Source organism: Cornus florida, unplaced genomic scaffold (assembly GCF_030987335.1).
Source record: "Cornus florida cultivar Cherokee Brave unplaced genomic scaffold, ASM3098733v1 CherokeeBrave_3.0.0_Hap2_Chr10, whole genome shotgun sequence".
Lineage (NCBI taxonomy): Eukaryota > Viridiplantae > Streptophyta > Magnoliopsida > Cornales > Cornaceae > Cornus > Cornus florida.
The window spans coordinates 83131906-83154347 of NW_026775580.1; the positions used below are offsets into that span (position 1 = coordinate 83131906).

Genomic DNA, 22442 nt, shown 5'->3' on the forward strand with positions numbered 1-22442 from the left:
ACCTTCGTGGTCTAAGTGGTAGGTTGCACAATGTTGTCTTTGGAAGCTCAGTTTGGAGCCTTTGCACCTTCTCTTAACGTTCTTGTCATACCACAAAAAAAAAAAAAAAGCCTTATTTACTCCGTATTAACAACAATCAAAACAATTGTGAATTGTCCCTCAATTCATGAGTTTTAGGTGAAAAAATTAAAATAAAAAAATCACTAAATTTCAGACCTAATTCAAGTTAAAAAAGGAGGAGGACACCCCCTGATCCTAATACCATAAAGAATCCTTGTATTAAAAGGAATAAGGAAGTTGGAAAGAAATATAGTAGTAACATTGTTACCATAAATCAGGATATCTTACGTACCAAAAACTATTTATTGGAAAAAAGAGAATCCAGAAGCTGTGTTTGGGTGTACGTAAAATTCATTCTCTTTGAAGAAGGCTAGGCCTGGCTAGTTGAGGAGGTATGGGTAGGAAGACGAAGAGGGAGAAGAAGGGAGAAGAGTTATCACCAATCCTCCCGCACGATCTCACAGTCGAAATACTATCAAGACTACCAGTGAAGTCTATTGTACTATTTAAGTGTGTATGCAAGTCTTGGCTCACCATGTTCGCAGATTCTCAATTTATCAAGCTTCACCTCACACGGTCTAACAACTCTAAACTCGTCCTCACACATTCGTTTAACTTTCTGGGATATCTTCCTCCTCCAAGTCTCTGTGTGTCGTCTTGCAGTGGTATGGTTGAAGATCAAGGGAGTACTAGGATTGACGTTGATGGAATTCACATCTTAAATGATGATCATATGTATGATAATGATGATGATGGTGATGGTTATGATTATGATTATGATGGTAATCATAAGAATGCAGGGATGATGAGTATAGACGGATCTTGTCGTGGCTTGGTGTTATGCCATTTTACCGATTACCACACGTTATACTTGGTGAATCCGTCAACTGGAGAAGTGTTTAAATTGCCAGACTCACCATTTAAAAATTCTGTTGATGTTGCATCTTTTGGACTTGGCTATGATACATCCCTTGATGACTACAAGGTTTTAGTAGTCTCATTATGTGAAAAAAAAATCAGTTTATATTCACCAAGATCAAATTCATGGGGAAGGGTTTCAGATTTTCCTTTTTCATGTGTGTTTAATTCAGCAGTGTTTTTGAATGGCAAATTCCACTGGTTCGATGAAGATGGGAGTACAATTGTTTCTCTTAGTTTAGATGAGGAAAAATTCGGAGATGTTCCATTACGTCCTGGTTGGATTGAAATTCCTGAATTGGTTGGAATTTTCAAAGGATGTCTTTATCTCCTATTAGAAGCTAGCTTTGATGACTTCACCTTTTGGGTGAAGAAGGAATACGGCTGGAGAGAGTCTTGGACTAAATACAAAGGAGTCGACTTCCCTAGAACCGAGTTTGTCCTCCCATACTCTACAGTTACCTTGATGCCTTTGGATTTCTCAAATGACGAAAATGAAATTTTATTTGCAATTGGTGATAGCCAGTTTATTGTGGGTGCGTATACATTTATTTATATCTTCTATTGTATGAAGAAAATTCATTCCACATCATCAAGGATGGAGTACAGCAGAATTAGAGAAACAAATTCAAACCGAGACTTGAACCTAAGACATTGTAAACCAAAATTCCGAAACCATACTAACATATTTACAAATATAACCAAGCTTTTATTTGTAATCATATACAATATGCTTAAGGCTCACTATCACCATAAAGAAATTATTACGACGAGTTTATATTCACTAAAATCAAAATCCTGGAGCAGGATTTCAGATTTTCGTTTCTTAATTCTGTTCGTTTCAGAAGTGTTTTTGAATGGTAATTTCCACTGGTTTAATGAAGATATGTCTAAAATGGCATCTCTTAGTTTAGCTGAGGAAAAATTTGGGAATGTTCTATTACCTGAAATTATAATATTTTATCATCACAATTTAATCAGTCTATTGGGATTGTCAAAGGATGTCATGGCATCACCTTTTGGATGATTAGTCTATTGGGATTGTCAAATAAATATAGTGTTTATAAATTTGAACGGATCAGACCAGTTTTTTTTCTTCTAATTCATAGTTTGTAAATTACGACTTCATTATTTATTAATTTGTGATCCAACCACGAGATTAAAAAATCAACTCAATCCACAGGAATTAAATTTAGATTAAATCGATTTCACGGATTTGGGACCAAATGAACATCCCTACGTTTTATATCACAGGTTAAACATCCACTGCCTTTGCAACATGCCAAGTTGCAGTGCTAATTTTGTACAGTAGCATACAACATAAGTAAAGATTTCTCTTTTTATTTTTATTTACATGTGGGAATGAATAGATAAAACACCCCAATTGTGAATGGCAGTGAAGTAGTATTATTATTATTTTTTTACCAAACTAATAATTGAGGAAAGTTTTTTATTTGTTTATTTATTTATTTAGAACCGTGACAATTATTAGATAAACTACGCTTTTACAATTAAAATAATTAAATATATATATTGTATATTAATATATATATATAAATTAAAATTAAAATTAAAATTAAAATTCGCTTAGGTTGATGTCAATTGAGTTTGTGGTTTCAAATTAAAATTAGTTTTTTTTTTTTGTTTGGAATACTTTATTTTAGAGTTCTGATTTATTTGGTAACTCTTTATAGTTGGAATCCATGTAGGAAATGAAATTTGAAAACTTTATAAATAGAGAAATAGAGAAAGAAATAGATAATTGTAAAGGAAGGAAAAGTGAGTTGAATTTGGGAGAGAAAGGACGGGTGAGTTGCAGATACTTGTTCTTTGAAATACATAAATTTGGATATCTCGATTTGCTAATTTTTTCAAAGTAGTGAGTGGGTAATTCAGTCATTTCGTCAAAAACAAGATTATCCGGAGTAAAACAACGCCGTCGTACAAAGGAAACCGTTAATCTAATCCGCCGGCGGCCCATCATCATCGTCGTCCTCATTAGACTCGTAACCCCCATCTAACCCACTCTGTATGACACCCATCCCTGCCTCCGTTTTCTTACTCCAAACCATTGCATTTCATTCCAACCTAAACCAAACCCTAAACCCATACTTAATAAAACTCCAAACAACCACAAATGGGTGAGGTTAGTCCCTGATCACAAGTTTCCCAACTCTTACATTTCATTAAATTTTCATCACAATTTCAGGTACAATTAGTCGCTAAATGTTTCTTTAATTTTATTTCTGTTCCAGAAAGATGCACCAAAACGTGATGGAGAGAAGAAGGCCGACGCCGGCACCACCGTCGTCTTGAAGATTGGCATGCATTGTGAAGGCTGTGCCAAGAAAATCAAATGATCAGTTCGTCATTTTGAGGGTAACAATTTTTATATATTTGTATCAATTTATACACAAGGACACAGTATACTATATATATATATATATATATAAATGATCATCTAAATTTTTATCAATCAAGAAATTAAATCTGATTTTCAGTTATAAATGTGAAGAATGACAATCCCATTTTTCACAAGCTTTTCTGAATTTGATGCTCAAATATTTCCTAGTAGTTTTGATAAATTCAATTTTCTGAAATTTTGCTTGGTGGATCAATTCAGGTGTTGAGAGGGTGAAGGCGGACATTGAGGGCAAGAAACTGACGGTGACGGGGAAGGTGGACCCGGCCAAACTTAGAGATAGAGTGGCAGAGAAGACCAAAAGGAAGGTGGAAATCGTCTCTCCTCGGCCCAAAAAGGATGCCGCCGCTGCTGGTGGCGGTGGAGATAAGAAGCCCGAGGAAAAAACGGAGAAAAAATCTGACGACAAGAAGCCGGCAGACGATAAGAACCCGAAAGTGGTAACCTTCTAATTTGCGCCCGTGTGTCTGTTGTCATGCTCATGGCTAACATGCGCTATATGAGCCCGAGCCGTGTGGGGTTTGCAGATAGGATTCTGTCTAAATTGCGCTGGCGCATACAGCGCATGTTAGCCAATCTGAAGTATGATTTTTGTGTAATATTTTCTGTTACTATAGTACTCCCTCTGTCCCTTTTTAATTATCCGCTTACGTGAGTCACAGTTTATGAGACAGGCAATTAAAAATGAACAGAGGTAGTATTAATTTGAGCCACAAATTTGTATTACTTGTTAGTTGATGCTTATAGATTAATTTAGTTTAGTTATGAAATTTTCAACCAATTTTGTTTTATTAATTAATTATTTATTTATTTGTGGCGGTTGTATAGGCTCTCACAAGTACGGTCACTCTGAAGATTCGGTTGCATTGTGCCAAATGCACGGATAAAATAAAACGAATCATATCGAAGATCAAAGGTAAAAATTCCCAACCTTTATTTAATTTAATCAACTATGCTACATGCATATGTAATCATCTTATTTAATTGATATGAATAATAATTATCATTATTATAATGTTAATTTAATGGTTTAGTTAAGGTCAATTCCTCCGTCACATTTTAATTTGAAATAATGCATCATTAATTCTGACCTACAACACTAGTGTGGCAACTTGGTCATGTACGATAGAATTGTCGGGTCAAATATTATTGTTTTTTCATAATAGACGTCTTTTTACATTTTTTTTTTTTTTTTTAACAAATAATTCACACTCGTCTTCATATGTGGTGATTAATGGTGATTAAATGGTACCATGGATCAGGTGTAGAGTCCGTGATCGCAGAAGGCAAGAAGGAAAAAGAAGGCGGTGGTGACAAAAAAGAGAAAAAAAACGGTGGGGGTGCAAAGAAAGAAGGCGAGGCGAAGGCTGCCGGTGGTGGTGGTGATGATGCGAGCAAGAAGGAGGAGCCCAAGGTTGAGGTGAACAAAATAGAGTACCATGGGTACCACCCTCAGTACTCTTATTATGGTGCACCTGCACCTGCATATAATCATGGTTACATTAATGAGGGTTATGGCGATCTTGTACCCCAATTTAATCAAGGCTATATCAATCAGGGTTACGTCATGGAATATACCTCACACCCGACTCATGTTGTGGACTATCCATCAACATACCCGTCTCCGTATCCGACTTACGTAATGAAATATCCCTCATACCCGCCTCCATACCGGACTCATGTTGTGGACTATCCACCATCATACCCGCCTCCGTACCCGACTTACGTAATGAAATATCCCTCATACCCGCTTCCATACCCAACTCATGTTGTGGACTATCCACCATCATACCCGCCTCTGTACCCGACTCATGCCCCTCAAATGTTCAGTGACGAGAATCCTAATGCATGTTTTGTGATGTAATTCTATCCAAGTGGTGATCAGGAGGTCAATATTGTAAAAGACTACGCTACATGGGCCGAGGACTTCCTCGATGTAAATGGTCCTACCCGGGACTTTGGCTGAAGTCCCGTTAAAGAATCATTTTACACGTGTAAATAATAAAGCATATATGGAGGAAGCAATTAATTAAGTACAAGTACTATGTACATACAAAATTCGAATATATACAAGAATATATGTAGACGAGGTCCATGAGGACATTTGAAATGTCACTTGTTTGTTTCTAACTTTGGTGATTATAAATTTAATTCAATTTTGTGGTATTTATTCAATATTTCCAAATTATTATTATTATTTTTTTCACAAGATTTCCAAATCAAGATGGTGAATAATGTTGCAGCCTAGTGTTGGCACCACATGGTGTGTTTCTTTATTATGTGGTCCCTTTTAATTTTTGCCTTATTGTTTTAGTATATAAGATTTAGTTCTGGTACCGTATCATTTGAATGTGGTAGTAGTGGAGTTAGCACCATCATGTTAACCCTTGTGATTGTACTATTTCTCAAATTAATGTCACACAGGTTGTTTTTTCTTTTTTAAGGAATTATGTATATATGTCAATAGGCTAACGTGTGTGTGACCTAACTTGCGTCGATGGCATAATGGGATAGTCCAATGTAGTTTGTGGGCTTAAAATTAGGATTAATTACATTGACATTTCCTTAAATTTGATCAAATATTATACGGAAATATCTTTTTGAAATAATTTTTATTCATATTATAAATGTTTTTCGATCACATCTCAAAAATTACTTTGCCGATGTATCAAACTACTTTTTACATTGTAAAAAAAAAATATTGTTCCCGTTTGACTTTGGTTTGACAGAGTGAAGTGTTATTTGATAATAAAAATGTCATTTCTGCCCTTCATTGTTCCATATGTGATACTGCTTGACATCATGCACATTTCATATTTTTACAACTACATGCTTCATCCTAATACATAATATATTAAGCACAAGCACAGAAAGCCACATGTTTCATCATAATACATAATATATTTAATTTGGAGAACTTTTTCTAATATTATACATATATATAATACTTAAAATTTATATATAATTTATTTAATGTTAAAATATATTTAATATTCACATGCATTTTTGTTTAATGTTAATATTATTATTTAAGTAAATGAATAAATTTGAATTTAAATCTATAATTAAATTTAAAAACATGAAGTTGAATATTATAATTAAAAAAATTGTTAACATATATATTTAAATATATATATTTAAAAATAAAAATAAAATTTATTTAATGTTAACATTATCTGATGCAATTCATGTTTGAATACCACATCATCAACAGAGAACAAAAAAAGTCACTTGAAAATATTCAAGTAAGAACTAACAAATCTGAGTTAAATCAAGTAAGAAATATTATTTTATATGGCATGAACAGAACAAAGTAAAACAAATTAAATTATATTTATCAAAAAAAGAGTAAACTAAATTATTGAATTAGTAACGTATTATACATCGAGCCCATGATCATGAATGATATCAATTTCATCAATTAATTAAGGAATAATGTAAATATGATTTATTGAGTATATAGATACCTGGTGTACTAGCTACTCTTTGTTTTTTTTTTTTTTTGGTTAGTAAGAAACCCATTTTATCATGAAGTGAAGGTATCAAAAGAAGAAGATGGACCATGGGTGATAAGAATTTTACTTGAAAATATATATCTTTGATTCGTGAATTAGCTTGCTATGAGATTATTACATTTGTAAATGTATATAAATGAAACCTTGTTTTTTTTAGAGGGGAGAGAGAGAAGGGAAATGGAAAAGGCGAGGCCCCATCTAGCAGCCCCCCTTGGGCAGATTGTTAAGAGAGAGAGGGGGGTGAGTGCAGTTGGTAGGAGTAATAAAGAGGGCTAAATTGGTCATTTAAGTTATAAAATATTTCGGAATAAATGAAATTAAAAAATTAGGGATGAAGTTGTTTTTCTGTACGTTTTTAACTGTGTCGGTGACGAAAAAATAAAATTGTACACAAGTGAAAGCTATTTTCGAAACATACTTCAGTGTGATATTTGGTCAAAAGATATTTCTGTAATATTTGGCCAAAATTAGTGGGATTGAACTCAATGCACTCCTCTCTCTTATATATATATATATATATATTCAAATTTATATATAGAGGTAATAATATTCTTATAATTTTTTTTAAAATGATTCTTACACCTATTAATTACAATAAATTATTAAATATTTTATTTTAATTGTCCAATTATACAACAAATAAAGAAGTTGAATCCTTCATTTAGTTATTTGGTATAAATAACCAATTAAAAAATAAGTCAGTGTTCGGTGTGAGTATCATGTAAGTAGAATTTATATAACTTTTTATTGTTATTATTTCAACTTAGTACATGCATTGGTGTCTTTTAAATCCACTGTTATGCCCACTATTAAATCTCTATATTGGTTGATGTATAATAATAGAAGGAAATGATTTTTTTCATAAAAATATAATATATAAGAAAATAAAAATTTGGAGCTTTCCTATTGGTTGAAAATAAAATTTGAAGCCTTCCTATCGGTTTGGGGACTGTTTAGTGGCTAACACTTTGTTTGGAACCAATTTTTTTGGGATTTAAAATTAGAATGGAAAAGGAATTACAATATAATTAAAAAAATAAAAAATTGTACCATTTGTAACCGATGGACGCGTGTATAATAATAATGCCTATATGCATCAACTGGCCAATTGACCAAACCTAGAAGAAAAAAACAGAAAAAAAAGGAAAAAGAAAAACCACAAAACATTCCGCCATTAATAGAGTAATTACATAAAACTAATAGATAGGAAATATCCAAAGTTGGAGTAAAATACAATTTCAAATAAAAAAGCAAAGACTGGTCCGTTGTAGTCTGTAGATAATGAGAATTGGAGAAAAGAACCATGAAAAGATGAGGGTTTTTTTAGATACATAAAAAAAATTTTTTAAAAAAAAAAAAAAAAATGTGTAAGTTTTCAAATTCCCTCAAATCCTTGAATCCTTCCGGTCCAAACATATGAAATTTCTTTCCAAATTTAATTCCAACGAAATCCTCCCATTCCAAAAACGGCGTAAGAAAATCTTTTTATTAAAACCAAGTTTATTAAATAAGGAATGGTTGGATCCGTAATGTGTTGATTCATACTAATGAGACCAAGAAGAAATTTAATACTGTACACTTGTAGACACAGAGCTGCTTAGTTGAGCCGGGGAGGGAGAAAGTTGGGTTGGTCCAATCCATGCGTGTGTTGACCAAGTGGGCCCAAGCCCACATACTTTTAGTGAAGCAAAACAGAAGACAGTCAAGCAAGGGTTTTGTATCATCATCAGGTCGGCGCTAGAGAGAGAAACTGAAGCAAGCAGCACAAAATGGTGTTGGGAGGAGAGAGAAAGGTAGACCGGTAGATCGGACGCTGACCGTTGCTTCAATCTGGTGGTTATTCCCGGCGACGAACTCTAGACATCTACTAGTTGAGGAGGTATGGCTAAGAAGACGAAGAGGGTGAAGCGAGACGAGTTATCACCAACCCTCCCGAACGAGGTCATGGTCGAAATACTATCAAGACTACCTGTGAAGTCTATTGTACGATTTACGTTTGTATCCAAGTTTTGGCTCACTATGTTCGCAGATTCTCACTTTGTCAAGCTTCACCTCACACGCTCCAACAACTATAAACTCGTCCTCACACATTCGTTTACCGTTGAGAGAATTTTATTAAGGGTTGACATAGTATAGATTACCGAATATGTTTTATAAATAACTTTAAAAAATTAAATTATAATTTATGCGCCTGTCTATTCTCATAACTGACGACAATGATTTTTGATTTGAAAGCTCGGATGGGCCGATTAAAATAACTTGCTCGCACCTTCTTTGGAATGTTCTTTTGATTAAGCAAAGTTACAAAGTAGTTATGATTTTAATTAATTAATGGAATAACCTAGGTTGTTAAGGCGGTAGTTGTTAACTAAACAAAAAAAGCCTCAACGTTCAAGTAAAAATAAAAAATAGAAAAAGGAAAAAAAAACAAAAAAACAAAAAATTGGTTTTGTTATTGTTGTAATATATATATATATATATATATATATATATATATATATATATATATATATATATATATATATATATATATGCACTTTTCAGGTTGGAATGCAAATTGATGGCCTCCAATACAAGTCTTCTCACTGGCCTCAAGACATACGAGAAACCCTATGATTGATTTAAGCACAAATTTCGGTTTTGATATAAATTGATAATGAAGCTTTTTAATTTAGTGGATGATCAAGTAATGTTATAGAGAACGACTAAATAGGGTAATCAGAGTAGAGTTTTCAGATTAAATAGGGTAGATTTCTCAAACCAATTCAACAATAACCATTGAACGCATTTACGGGACTTCACACAATTGTTGTAGTTGAAAAAGTCTAGAAAATAAATTTTATTTATTTATTTCAAAATATTTTTTTCCCACCCAATAATATGCGCTTTTTGAAACATTGAACTTAAAAGAAGAAATTAAGAAAATAAAAATGAAATTTGTAAAATTGATCGACTTTCTGTGTATAATTTGAATAGATTTTCACCAAGAAATAATGCATGGTTAACTTCATATTGGATAATATAATGCCTAGTCCGTGTTATGATAACTTTGCTTTTAGCTCATGCTAATCTGAAAATTTTTACTGGCACCAACAATAGGCAAAATAAATAACCCTAATCTTACACGACTTCACACAATTCTTCGGGTTTGATATTGTTGCTAAAGCAGATTGTAAGACTTGGGTGAAACAATGGTCTCCAAACAAGTTACTGCTTCATCCCATTGATCCCAAAATAGGGGAACACTGTAAAACTCCACACGCCTATGTGTTTTCTCTCTTAGATTGCACATAACAAGCTCTGTACGACCAATTGCAAATAAGTCTACATCACCATCATCGTTTGGGAAATCCAGAGGCTTCATGGTATCACAAGAGATGCCAAATTCAAATTTAGTCCAAGTCTCTCTCATGCCGTATTCCTTCATCACCCAGAAAGTGAGGCCACAACAGCTAGCTTCTGATACCAAATAAAGACATCCTTTGACAATTCCAATCAAACCAGGTGTAAATAGCTGTGGTGGTAATATTATATCAGGTAATGGAACATATCCGAATTTCTCCTCATCTAAACTTAGAAAACCCATTTTACTCATATCTTGATTGAACCAGTGGAGTTTTCCATTCAGAAACAACCCACAACTGTCCTCCTGAATTGATAAAGGAGAATCTGAAATCCTTCTCCAGGAATTTGATTTTGATTTTAGTGAATATACACACGTAATAAATTCAGTAGAATAATAAGGGGACAAGATTTGAACAACCTTATAGTCATCATGGGACGCATCATAGCCAAGTCCGCGTGATATTGCAAAAGCATAATTTTCACTTATTAATGGTAAATCTGGCAATCTCTTCACTTCTCTGGTTGATGGATTCACCAAGTATAGCGTACCACGATGACCAGGCTTATAACATAACACCAAGCCACGACAAGAGCCGGCGATCCTCACAAACGCCTTCTGCTCATAATTACAAGGATTAACGATCTCAATTCCTTCAACTTTTACATCATCATCACTCGCTGCTGCTTCAACGATGTCCGTCCAAGACGACACGAAGAGATTCCGCATTGGAATAGGAGGTTCCAAAGAGTACATAGAGTTCAACGAACATGTAAGCACGAGTTTGGAGTTGCTGGATCTTGTTAGGTGAAGCTTGACAAAGTGAGGATTTGTTAACATGGCTAGCCAAGACTTGGATACACACTTGAACCGCAGAATAGACTTGACCGGTAGCCATGACAATATTTCCATCACGAGATCGTACGGAATGATTTGTAATAAATCCTCTCCCTTCCCCCTCTTTGTAGCCATATCTTGTGTTGCTCTCACGCTCCAGCACTTCTCTATTCTTGCCTTTGATGTGTAACTTATTTCTTATGCCGTTAGATTTCACTTCAACGGGGATTTTATGCAGAGCCAAACATGTTTCCTTTTTCTTTTCCAAATAGGATGACGGTATTTTATAATTTTGGATATCCTGATTTATGAAAAAAAAATGTTAATATATTTCTTTCCAACTTCGTTATTTAATAATCATCCTTCTAATTGAAGGATTCTTTTTGTTAGATGACACTACACCAGGTTCACGGGTGTCCTCCTCCTTGTTTGTCACGAATTAGGTCCGAAACGTGTGATTTTTTAATTATTATTTTTTCACTTAAAAAAATATAAAATAAATAAATAAATTGCTTGTGACACTATGTTCACGGGTGACAACAAATTGCTTTGATAGTTACTAATAAATCCAGTAATATAATAGGAGTAAATAATTTAGCGTATGAACTAAATTATTTGCATACAGTTAATTAGCACAATTTATCACGTTAATCATAATCTTTTCTTCTTCTTTTATCCGTTGAGTAATATATCTATATCTATCTATTTACATTTATCCGTATATATAATATACTTATAAAAGAGTTTTTGACCATTTTTTTATTTTTAAAATTAGAGTTTTAAATCATTTTTATTTCGAAATTCAAAGAATTCCTCCACCCTCGATGCCTAGAAATTCTTCCACTGTCCTAAAAATATCCATTTAGAAAGTTTAAAAAGGCTTTGTAAATCCGGTTTTTATATGATTTTATTAAAAGTAAACAGAATTTTCTATCATTTTTATTTTTAAATTTAGAGTTTTCTCTCATTTTTATTTTTTAAAATTTAAAATTAAAAGTTTTGTAAACTGGATTTTTATTTTGTCTAAAAAAACGTTCACCCACAAGTATTGCTCATATTGTGTAAATGGTAGAGTCCATTCCCAATGGGGCCATTCGAACACATGCACTTCCTCTTCGTAACTACTTAGGTTGACTAATAAGAATAACAATAGGGCCTTTCTGAAACTCTAAATTAATTTGCAGCGGCCTCGTTAGTGGAGTTAATGTCTTCGGTAAATTTTAAAATACCAAACTTTGATTATCTACATCTATTAATATAACTTCTAATAATTTTTGCCTTGTACAAAAAATATTCTAAATTAATTTCATAATAGCAACAACTTTAACAGTACCTCTCCAAAACTCTAACAAAAGTGGTAGATGACCACCTTATCCAAGTTGGATTAAAGGGATAACATGATCACAAGCCGTACATGAGACTCACTACATACAACATTCTGCACGCCATCTAACAATAAGTATTTGCAATTATCATTTTATCAACTTATTTTGATATGCATTCTGGGTCAATCTTTAATTTTTTTAAAAACAAATTTAATTGTTTTCACTTATATTGGAGGTAGGGATTTTCATCTTTCTTTTTCTTATTTTTCAATACATTAAAAGATTATAGATATAGAAAACTGAGTACTTGCATGCTTACAATGAATCATCAAAAACTTGATTAAATGAGTAGTGATACTTATACCGACCCAGTAATTTTTAATCAATTGTTTATTTAAAATACAATTAAGTGGAGGGTTTCACTTTCTTATTTATTGTATAATTGACCAATTCACTATAATTATTTGGTCCAAAATATATTAGTCCACCCAGAATATATTTATGAGTCCTCCATATATATAACTACTTCAATTTAAAATAAGGTGAAAATCATAATCCCCACCTCCCTATCGTTTACAAAAACGACATATAATCCCCTCAATTATTAAACAATTCCCTAAACAAACAAAAATTATCAAGTTGCCTCATTTCTGTAACAGAACTGTTAAGTTGTTGTAAAATGAGAATAATACCCTTGATAGTATATTATTATTTTATTAAATTGAAATTGTTAATTTCAAATGACAATTATGCCCTTCTTGTGAAACTAATCAACGTGAACAGTGGGTGGTCTTGTTGGATCATGATTGTTAGTTGTTGTTTGACAAATTTTATGGGTCAGCTAATCCAGAGCATATGAGTATAAATCTCGCAAATATGTGCACACAGTTTTGAATTTGTCTTGGCCTAGAATATTGGGTTTTTTAGAATTCAAACTGATGGAAATTAATTGTTGAATCTCTAAAAATGAAGTCAAATTTCATGACGCTCTCTCTCTCTCTCTCTCTCCACACATACTTGTACAGCATTATACTTGTTTACACACTTTTATCCTAAGCAGCATAATTATTTAGTGAAAATCTTAGGGTAGGTTTTTCTTAGCATCTTGACGGCTTGAAATTGTAAATAAATTAAACGACTTAAAAACTATGTTGTTGCCTTAATCTTCTGAATACTATGCTTCGTCATAATTAACAGTGGTAACTCGAAAAATTTAAATTCTCTTGTAAGAACGAGAGGGTAGTTGATAGTTATAGTTTTTCATCTTCCGAGAATCCGTGACACAGGTCGCGATCAGAAGGCGCCTATTCTTGTGGAATAGACCACCGGTGGAAAGTTGGCTCATATTTGATTTTTTGTTCTCTTATTCTTGGACGGAATAGGCCACTGGGATTGAACTGGGTTTCGCCGGGGTGGATTAAAGTTGCTTGAGACGTCGTCGGACTGAACTGGTTTTCACCAAGGAAGCTTGAGGCGTCGCCGAACTGAAGCAATTTGTTGGGTTTCGCCAAGGAGAGCTCACTAGTAAAGCTTGGCGGTAGTGGAGCTAGTTTGGTCATTCACTGGAGCTCGCCGGTTTATTGTCGGATAAAGCATGCAAGTCACATTACTACCTGGTTTGGTCATCGTCACCATTGTGGTTTCATGTAGAAAGAACCTTGAGGCTCACGAGATAGAATTGGATTTCATCGGGGTGGGTCGAGGTTGCTTAAGACGTCGCCGGACTGAGCTGGGTTTTGCCAAAGAGGGCTTGAGGTGTCGCCAGACTAAAGCAATTTGGTCTTTGTTTCATCTAAAAAAGGAGTGCATTGGACTGAAGTAATCTCTGAAGTTTGGTTGAGGTTGTTTGTTTAGACTCACGTTTGGCCACCGCTGAAACACGCCGAAAAATATGGAGTTAAACTTTAGACTTAAATAGGGGTAGTTTAGTCATTAAGTGATTAAAAGGGTAGTATGATTAGATTCAAGTAAAATATTTTGCACGTGAAGTCAAAATCAAATTCATGGAGAAGGATTTCATATTTTCCTTTCTTAATTGAGTACAACAGCTGGGGGTTATTTCTGAATGGAAATCTCCATTGGTTCAATTAAGATATGAGTAAAATGACTTTTTAAATTACCCGATAATATATTACCACTACTCTTTAGTAGTGGTTTGATTGCCCAGTAATGGGTTAACTTGGGCTATAATTCAGGCCCAATTGAAAAAAGAAAATTTAGTATTATTGTTCCTATAAGTTCATATATTACTCTTCCTCTTCCTATCAGTCCAGTCCAATTCATAGTATTTCTATAAATAAAAGGAGTTACAAAATTTATAAAGGCTAAGCCTTAAATATGAGTAAGTCCATGAACCATGAACATGCCAAATCACAAAATAAACCATAATAAAACATAACAAGGCCAACCCAATAAATCAAACGCATTGTTAGTTTATGGAAGAATACCTAAACTCTTCGTGTGTAAAACACCAAGATATAAGTGAATGGATATCATGGATTATTATTGTTAATCCAGTGAAATATTAATTTTTATTTTTGAAAAAAAAATAAAAAAAGGGTTGTGTTGATGACTTGATGATTTCTTGTTAAATTGGGTAATTTACTATATAATGGATTAATAATTAGTAAGGGGCGGAGCACATGGGTCTTTTTCTCTAATGTGAATTTGTTGATAAGGGACATATATATTTTGCATTATTGCAGGTGTTTGTTTTAATATTTGTATGAAGTAGACTTTAGGGGATTCTTGATTGGGAAAATACGTTTGAGTTTGAAAGTATAAATGTGTTAGAAGGTTGTAAATTATTGGGTTTAATTGAATGACTGATGCATGAAAATTCTGTATTTAGAGTATGGCTGATACACTAAGCAATCACGGGTTTAATTATTTTTAGCCCCTCTATTTTGCAATCCTGGCTCCCCTTGCTTTTTGGTTGATGAAGGAATATGGCATGAGAGCGTCTTGGACTAAATTTGAGTTTCGCATCTCTTGTGGTACCATGAAGCCTTTGGATTTCTCAAACAATGAAGAATATTTATTTGCAATTGGTAGCAGAGAGCTTGTCATGTGCTATCTCAAAGAGAAAACACATAGGTGCGCGCAGTTTCACCATACTCCCCCTAATTTTGGGATCAATGGAATGAGGCAGTAACTTGTTTGGAGACCATTGTTTCACCCAAGTCTTACAATATGCTTTAGCAACGATATCAAAACACTGGTGCTGAGGTGTGGGGTCGTCGACAGTATTTTTAAGTTTGTAGTCTAGGGTGGGTTCTAAAGGGACCCTAAATATATAATTTAAATGTGTGTATCCTATTTATATAATGTAGCGATATTGAGATTTTTTTTTTTTTTTTTTTTTTTTTTATAAAAAAAAGTCATTTAGATCAATTCATAAGCTATATTTTTCTTAGTTAAAATGTATTTATATGTGACTGTTTAGGGGTATCATTGTGTATTGAATTCACATTCGTCCTCTAGTTCATTACAGCCCGTAAAATAAATTTATGTTTCAAGCATTTGGATTTTGGACACCGACCAAACTGTTTTTAATTTCTGCGTGCTTATATATTTATTTATATCTTCTATTGTATGGTGAAAATTTTCATTACTATTGGTGAACATAAACATCATCAAGTGGAGCGCAGAATAAGACCATGTTAACCATATTTAATTACTATAACTCGATCTAAAACTAAGCTTTTATTTGTAGTTATATGCAATATGCTCAAGAACGTACAAGAGGTACATAACACATGGTTGTTTTCGATCATTCTAAAAATATAAAATGATCGAAAACAATATGTACTTTCAATGTATAATATATATATATATATATATATATATATATATATATATCCTATTCACTTATTACTTAACGGAAAAAAGAAGAAAATATTATGGTTAACTGCTTCTAATACCTTCGTGGTCTAAGTGGTAGGTTGCACAATGTTGTCTTTGGAAGCTCAGTTTGGAGCCTTTGCACCTTCTCTTAACGTTCTTGTCATACCACAAAAAAAAAAAAAAAAGCCTTATTTACTCCGTATTAACAACAATCAAAACAATTGTGAATTGTCCCTCAATTCATGAGTTTTAGGTGAAAAAATTAAAATAAAAAAATCACTAAATTTCAGACCTAATTCAAGTTAAAAAAGGAGGAGGACACCCCCTGATCCTAATACCATAAAGAATCCTTGTATTAATAGGAATAAGGAAGTTGGAAAGAAATATAGTAGTAACATTGTTACCATAAATCAGGATATCTTACGTATCAAAAACTATTTATTGGAAAAAAGAGAATCCAGAAGCTGTGTTTGGGTGTACGTAAAATTCATTCTCTTTGAAGAAGGCTAGGCTTGGCTAGTTGAGGACGTATGGGTAGGAAGACGAAGAGGGAGAAGAAGGGAGAAGAGTTATCACCAATCCTCCCGCACGATCTCACAGTCGAAATACTATCAAGACTACCAGTGAAGTCTATTGTACTATTTAAGTGTGTATGCAAGTCTTGGCTCACCATGTTCGCAGATTCTCAATTTATCAAGCTTCACCTCACACGGTCTAACAACTCTAAACTCGTCCTCACACATTCGTTTAACTTTCTGGGATATCTTCCTCCTCCAAGTCTCTGTGTGTCGTCTTGCGGTGGCATGGTTGAAGACCAGGGGAGTACTAGGATTGACGTTGATGGAATTCATATCTTAAATGATGATCATATGTATGATAATGATGATGATGGTGATGGTTATGATTATGATTATGATGGTAATCATAAGAATACAGGGATGATGAGTATAGACGGATCTTGTCGTGGCTTGGTGTTATGCCATTTTACCGATTACCACACGTTATACTTGGTGAATCCGTCAACTGGAGAAGTGTTTAAATTGCCAGACTCACCATTTAAAAATTCTGCTGATGTTGCATCTTTTGGACTTGGCTATGATACATCCCTTGATGACTACAAGGTTGTAGTAGTCTCATTATGTGAAAAAAAAAATCAGTTTATATTCACCAAGATCAAATTCATGGGGAAGGGTTTCAGAGTTTCCTTTTTCATGTGTGTTTAATTCAGCAATGTTTTTGAATGGCAAATTCCACTGGTTCGATGAAGATGGGAGTACAATTGTTTCTCTTAGTTTAGATGAGGAAAAATTCGGAGATGTTCCATTACGTCCTGGTTGGATTGAAATTCCTGAATTGGTTGGAATTTTCAAAGGATGTCTTTATCTCCTATTAGAAGCTAGCTCTGATGACTTCACCTTTTGGGTGATGAAGGAATACGGCAGGAGAGAGTCTTGGACTAAATACAAAGGAGTCGACTTCCCTAGAACCGAGTTTGTCCTCCCATACTCTACAGTTACCTTGATGCCTTTGGATTTCTCAAATGACGAAAATGAAATTTTATTTGCAATTGGTGATAGCCAGTTTATTGTGGGTGCGTATACATTTATTTATATCTTCTATTGTATGAAGAAAATTCATTCCACATCATCAAGGATGGAGTACAGCAGAATTAGAGAAACAAATTCAAACCGAGACTTGAACCTAAGACATTGTAAACCAAAATTCCGAAACCATACTAACATATTTACAAATATAACCATGCTTTTATTTGTAATCATATACAATATGCTTAAGGCTCACTATCACCATAAAGAAATTATTACGACGAGTTTATATTCACTAAAATCAAAATCCTGGAGCAGGATTTCAGATTTTCGTTTCTTAATTCTGTTCGTTTCAGAAGTGTTTTTGAATGGTAATTTCCACTGGTTTAATGAAGATATGTCTAAAATGGCATCTCTTAGTTTAGCTGAGGAAAAATTTGGGAATGTTCTATTACCTGAAATTATAATATTTTATCATCACAATTTAATCAGTCTATTGGGATTGTCAAAGGATGTCATGGCATCACCTTTTGGATGATTAGTCTATTGGGATTGTCAAATAAATATAGTGTTTATAAATTTGAACGGATCAGACCAGTTTTTTTTCTTCTAATTCATAGTTTGTAAATTACGACTTCATTATTTATTAATTTGTGATCCAACCACGAGATTAAAAAATCAACTCAATCCACAGGAATTAAATTTAGATTAAATCGATTTCACGGATTTGGGACCAAATGAACATCCCTACGTTTTATATCACAGGTTAAACATCCACTGCCTTTGCAACATGCCAAGTTGCAGTGCTAATTTTGTACAGTAGCATACAACATAAGTAAAGATTACTCTTTTTATTTTTATTTATATGTGGGAATGAATAGATAAAACACCCCAATTGTGAATGGCAGTGAAGTAGTATTATTATTATTTTTTTACCAAACTAATAATTAAGGAATGTTTTTTTTATTTATTTATTTATTTATTTAGAACCGTGACAATTATTAGATAAACTACGCTTTTACAATTAAAATAATTAAATATATATATTGTATATTAAAATATATATATAAATTAAAATTAAAATTCGCTTAGGTTGATGTCAATTGAGTTTGTGGTTTGAAATTAAAATTAGTTTTTTTTTTTTTTTGTTTGGAATACTTTATTTTAGAGTTCTGATTTATTTGGTAACTCTTTATAGTTGGAATCCATGTAGGAAATGAAATTCAAAAACTTTATAAATAGAGAAATAGAGAAAGAAATAGATAATTGTAAAGGAAGGAAAAGTGAGTTGAATTTGGGAGAGAAAAGACGGGTGAGTTGCAGATACTTGTTCTTTGAAATACATAAATCTGGATATTTCGATTTGCTAATTTTTTCAAAGTAGTGAGTGGGTAATTCAGTCATTCCGTCAAAAACAAGATTATCCGGAGTAAAACAACGCCGTCGTAAAAAGGAAACCGTTAATCTAATCCGCCGGCGGCCCATCATCGTCGTCGTCCTCATTAGACTCGTAACCCCCATCTAACCCACTCTGTATGACACCCATCCCTGCCTCCGTTTTCTTACTCCAAACCATTGCATTTCATTCCAACCTTAACCAAACCCTAAACCCATACTTAATAAAACTCCAAACAACCACAAATGGGTGAGGTTAGTCCCTGATCACAAGTTTCCCAACTCTTACATTTCATTAAATTTTCATCACAATTTCAGGTACAATTAGTCGCTAAATGTTTCTTTAATTTTATTTCTGTTCCAGAAAGATGCACCAAAACGTGATGGAGAGAAGAAGGCCGACGCCGACACCACCGTCGTCTTGAAGATTGGCATGCATTGTGAAGGCTATGCCAAGAAAATCAAACGATTAGTTCGTCATTTTGAGGGTAACAATTTTTATATATTTGTATCAATTTATACACAAGGACACAGTATACTATATATATATATAAATGATCATCTAAATTTTTATCAATCAAGAAATTAAATCTGATTTTCAGTTATAAATGTGAAGAATGACAATCCCATTTCTTCACAAGCTTTTCTGAATTTGATGCTCAAATATTTCCTAGTAGTTTTGATAAATTCAATTTTCTGAAATTTTGCTTGGTGGATCAATTCAGGTGTTGAGAGCGTGAAGGCGGACATTGAGGGCAAGAAACTGACGGTGACGGGGAAGGTGGACCCGGCCAAACTTAGAGATAGAGTGGCAGAGAAGACCAAAAGGAAGGTGGAAATCGTCTCTCCTCGGCCCAAAAAGGATGCCGCCGCTGCTGGTGGCGGTGGAGATAAGAAGCCCGAGGAAAAAACGGAGAAAAAATCTGACGACAAGAAGCCGGCGGACGATAAGAACCCGAAAGTGGTAACCTTCTAATCTGCGCCCGTGTGTCTGTTGTCTTGCTCATGGCTAACATGCGCTATATGAGCCCGAGCCGTGTGGGGTTTGCAGACAGGATTCTGTCTAAATTGCGCTGGCGCATACAGCGCATGTTAGCCAGTCTGAAGTATGATTTTTGTGTAATATTTTCTGTTACTATAGTACTCCCTCTGTCCCTTTTTAATTATCCGCTTACGTGAGTCACAGTTTATGAGACAGGCAATTAAAAATGAACAGAGGTAGTATTAATTTGAGCCACAAATTTGTATTACTTGTTAGTTGATGCTTATAGATTAATTTAGTTTAGTTATGAAATTTTCAACCAATTTTGTTTTATTAATTAATTATTTATTTATTTGTGGCGGTTGTATAGGCTCTCACAAGTAAGGTCACTCTGAAGATTCGGTTGCATTGTGCCAAATGCACGGATAAAATAAAACGAATCAAATCGAAGATCAAAGGTAAAAATTCCCAACCTTAATTTAATTTAATCAACTATGCTACATGCATATGTAATCATCTTATTTAATTGATATTAATAATAATTATCATTATTATAATGTTAATTTAATGGTTTAGTTAAGGTCAATTCCTCCGTCACATTTTAATTTGAAATAATGCATCATTAATTCTGACCTACAACACTAGTGTGGCAACTTGGTCATGTACGATAGAATTGTCGGGTCAAATATTATTGTTTTTTCATAATAGACGTCTTTTTACAATTTTTTTTTTTTTTAACAAATAATTCACACTCGTCTTCATATGTGGTGATTAATGGGGATTAAATGGTACCATGGATCAGGTGTAGAGCCCGTGATCGCAGAAGGCAAGAAGGAAAAAGAAGGCGGTGGTGACAAAAAAGAGAAAAAAAACGGTGGGGGTGCAAAGAAAGAAGGCGAGGCGAAGGCTGCCGGTGGTGGTGGTGATGATGCGAGCAAGAAGGAGGAGCCCAAGGTTGAGGTGAACAAAATGGAGTACCATGGGTACCACCCTCAGTACTCTTATTATGGTGCACCTGCACCTGCATATAATCATGGTTACATTAATGAAGGTTATGGCGATCTTGTACCCCAATTTAATCAAGGCTATATCAATCAGGGTTACGTCATGGAATATACCTCACACCCGACTTATGTTGTGGACTATCCATCAACATACCCATCTCCGTATCCGACTTACGTAATGAAATATCCCTCATACCCGCCTCCATACCGGACTCATGTTGTCGACTATCCACCATCATACCCGCCTCCGTACCCGACTTACGTAATGAAATATCCCTCATACCCGCTTCCATACCCAACTCATGTTGTGGACTATCCACCATCATACCCGCCTCTGTACCCGACTCATGCCCCTCAAATGTTCAGTGACGAGAATTCTAATGCATGTTATGTGATGTAATTCTATCCAAGTGGTGATCAGGAGGTCAATATTGTAAAAGACTACGCTACATGGGCCGAGGACTTCCTCGATGTAAATGGTCCTACCCGGGACTTTGGCTGAAATCCCGTTAAAGAATCATTTTACACGTGTAAATAATAAAGCATATATGGAGGAAGCAATTAATTAAGTACAAGTACTATGTACATATAAAATTCGAATATATACAAGAATATATGTAGACGAGGTCCATGAGGACATTTGAAATGTCACTTGTTTGTTTCTAACTTTGGTGATTATAAATTTAATTCAATTTTGTGGTATTTATTCAATATTTCCAAATTATTATTATTATTTTTTTCACAAGATTTCCAAATCAAGATGGTGAATAATGTTGCAGCCTAGTGTTGGCACCACATGGTGTGTTTCTTTATTATGTGGTCCCTTTTAATTTTTGCCTTATTGTTTTAGTATATAAGATTTAGTTTTGGTACCGTATCATTTGAATGTGGTAGTGGTGGAGTTAGCACCATCATGTTAACCCTTGTGATTGTACTATTTCTCAAATTAATGTCACACAGGTTGTTTTTTCTTTTTTTAAGGAATTATGTATATATGTCAATAGGCTAACGTGTGTGTGACCTAAATTGCATCGATGGCATAATGGGATAGTCCAATGTAGTTTGTGGGCTTAAAATTAGGATTAATTACATTGACATTTCCTTAAATTTGATCAAATATTATACTGAAATATCTTTTTGAAATAATTTTTATTCATATTACAAATGTTTTTCGATCACATCTCAAAAATTACTTTGCAGATGTATCAAACTACTTTTTACATTGTAAAAAAAAAATATTGTTCCCGTTTG

At 33.8% G+C, this 22442-nt stretch overlaps 3 protein-coding genes across 3 annotated transcripts; 2 read left to right on the forward strand and 1 right to left on the reverse strand.

Annotated features, from left to right (window-relative positions):
• The first annotated feature begins 4521 nt into the window (after positions 1–4521).
• Positions 4522–5264, forward strand: LOC132278006 (uncharacterized). The gene has a single exon (XM_059779840.1). The coding sequence runs from the start codon at positions 4635–4637 to the stop codon at positions 5262–5264; it is 630 nt and encodes a 209-aa protein (XP_059635823.1). The 5' UTR covers positions 4522–4634.
• A 4811-nt stretch (positions 5265–10075) lies between these two features.
• On the reverse strand, positions 10076–11230 carry LOC132278007 (F-box/kelch-repeat protein At3g06240-like). The gene has a single exon (XM_059779841.1). It carries the CDS (start codon positions 11228–11230, stop codon positions 10076–10078), a length of 1155 nt encoding a protein of 384 aa, XP_059635824.1.
• Positions 11231–20961: 9731 nt separating this feature from the next.
• LOC132278008 (uncharacterized) lies at positions 20962–21591 on the forward strand. The gene has a single exon (XM_059779842.1). The coding sequence runs from the start codon at positions 20962–20964 to the stop codon at positions 21589–21591; it is 630 nt and encodes a 209-aa protein (XP_059635825.1).
• The last annotated feature ends 851 nt before the right edge of the window (positions 21592–22442 follow it).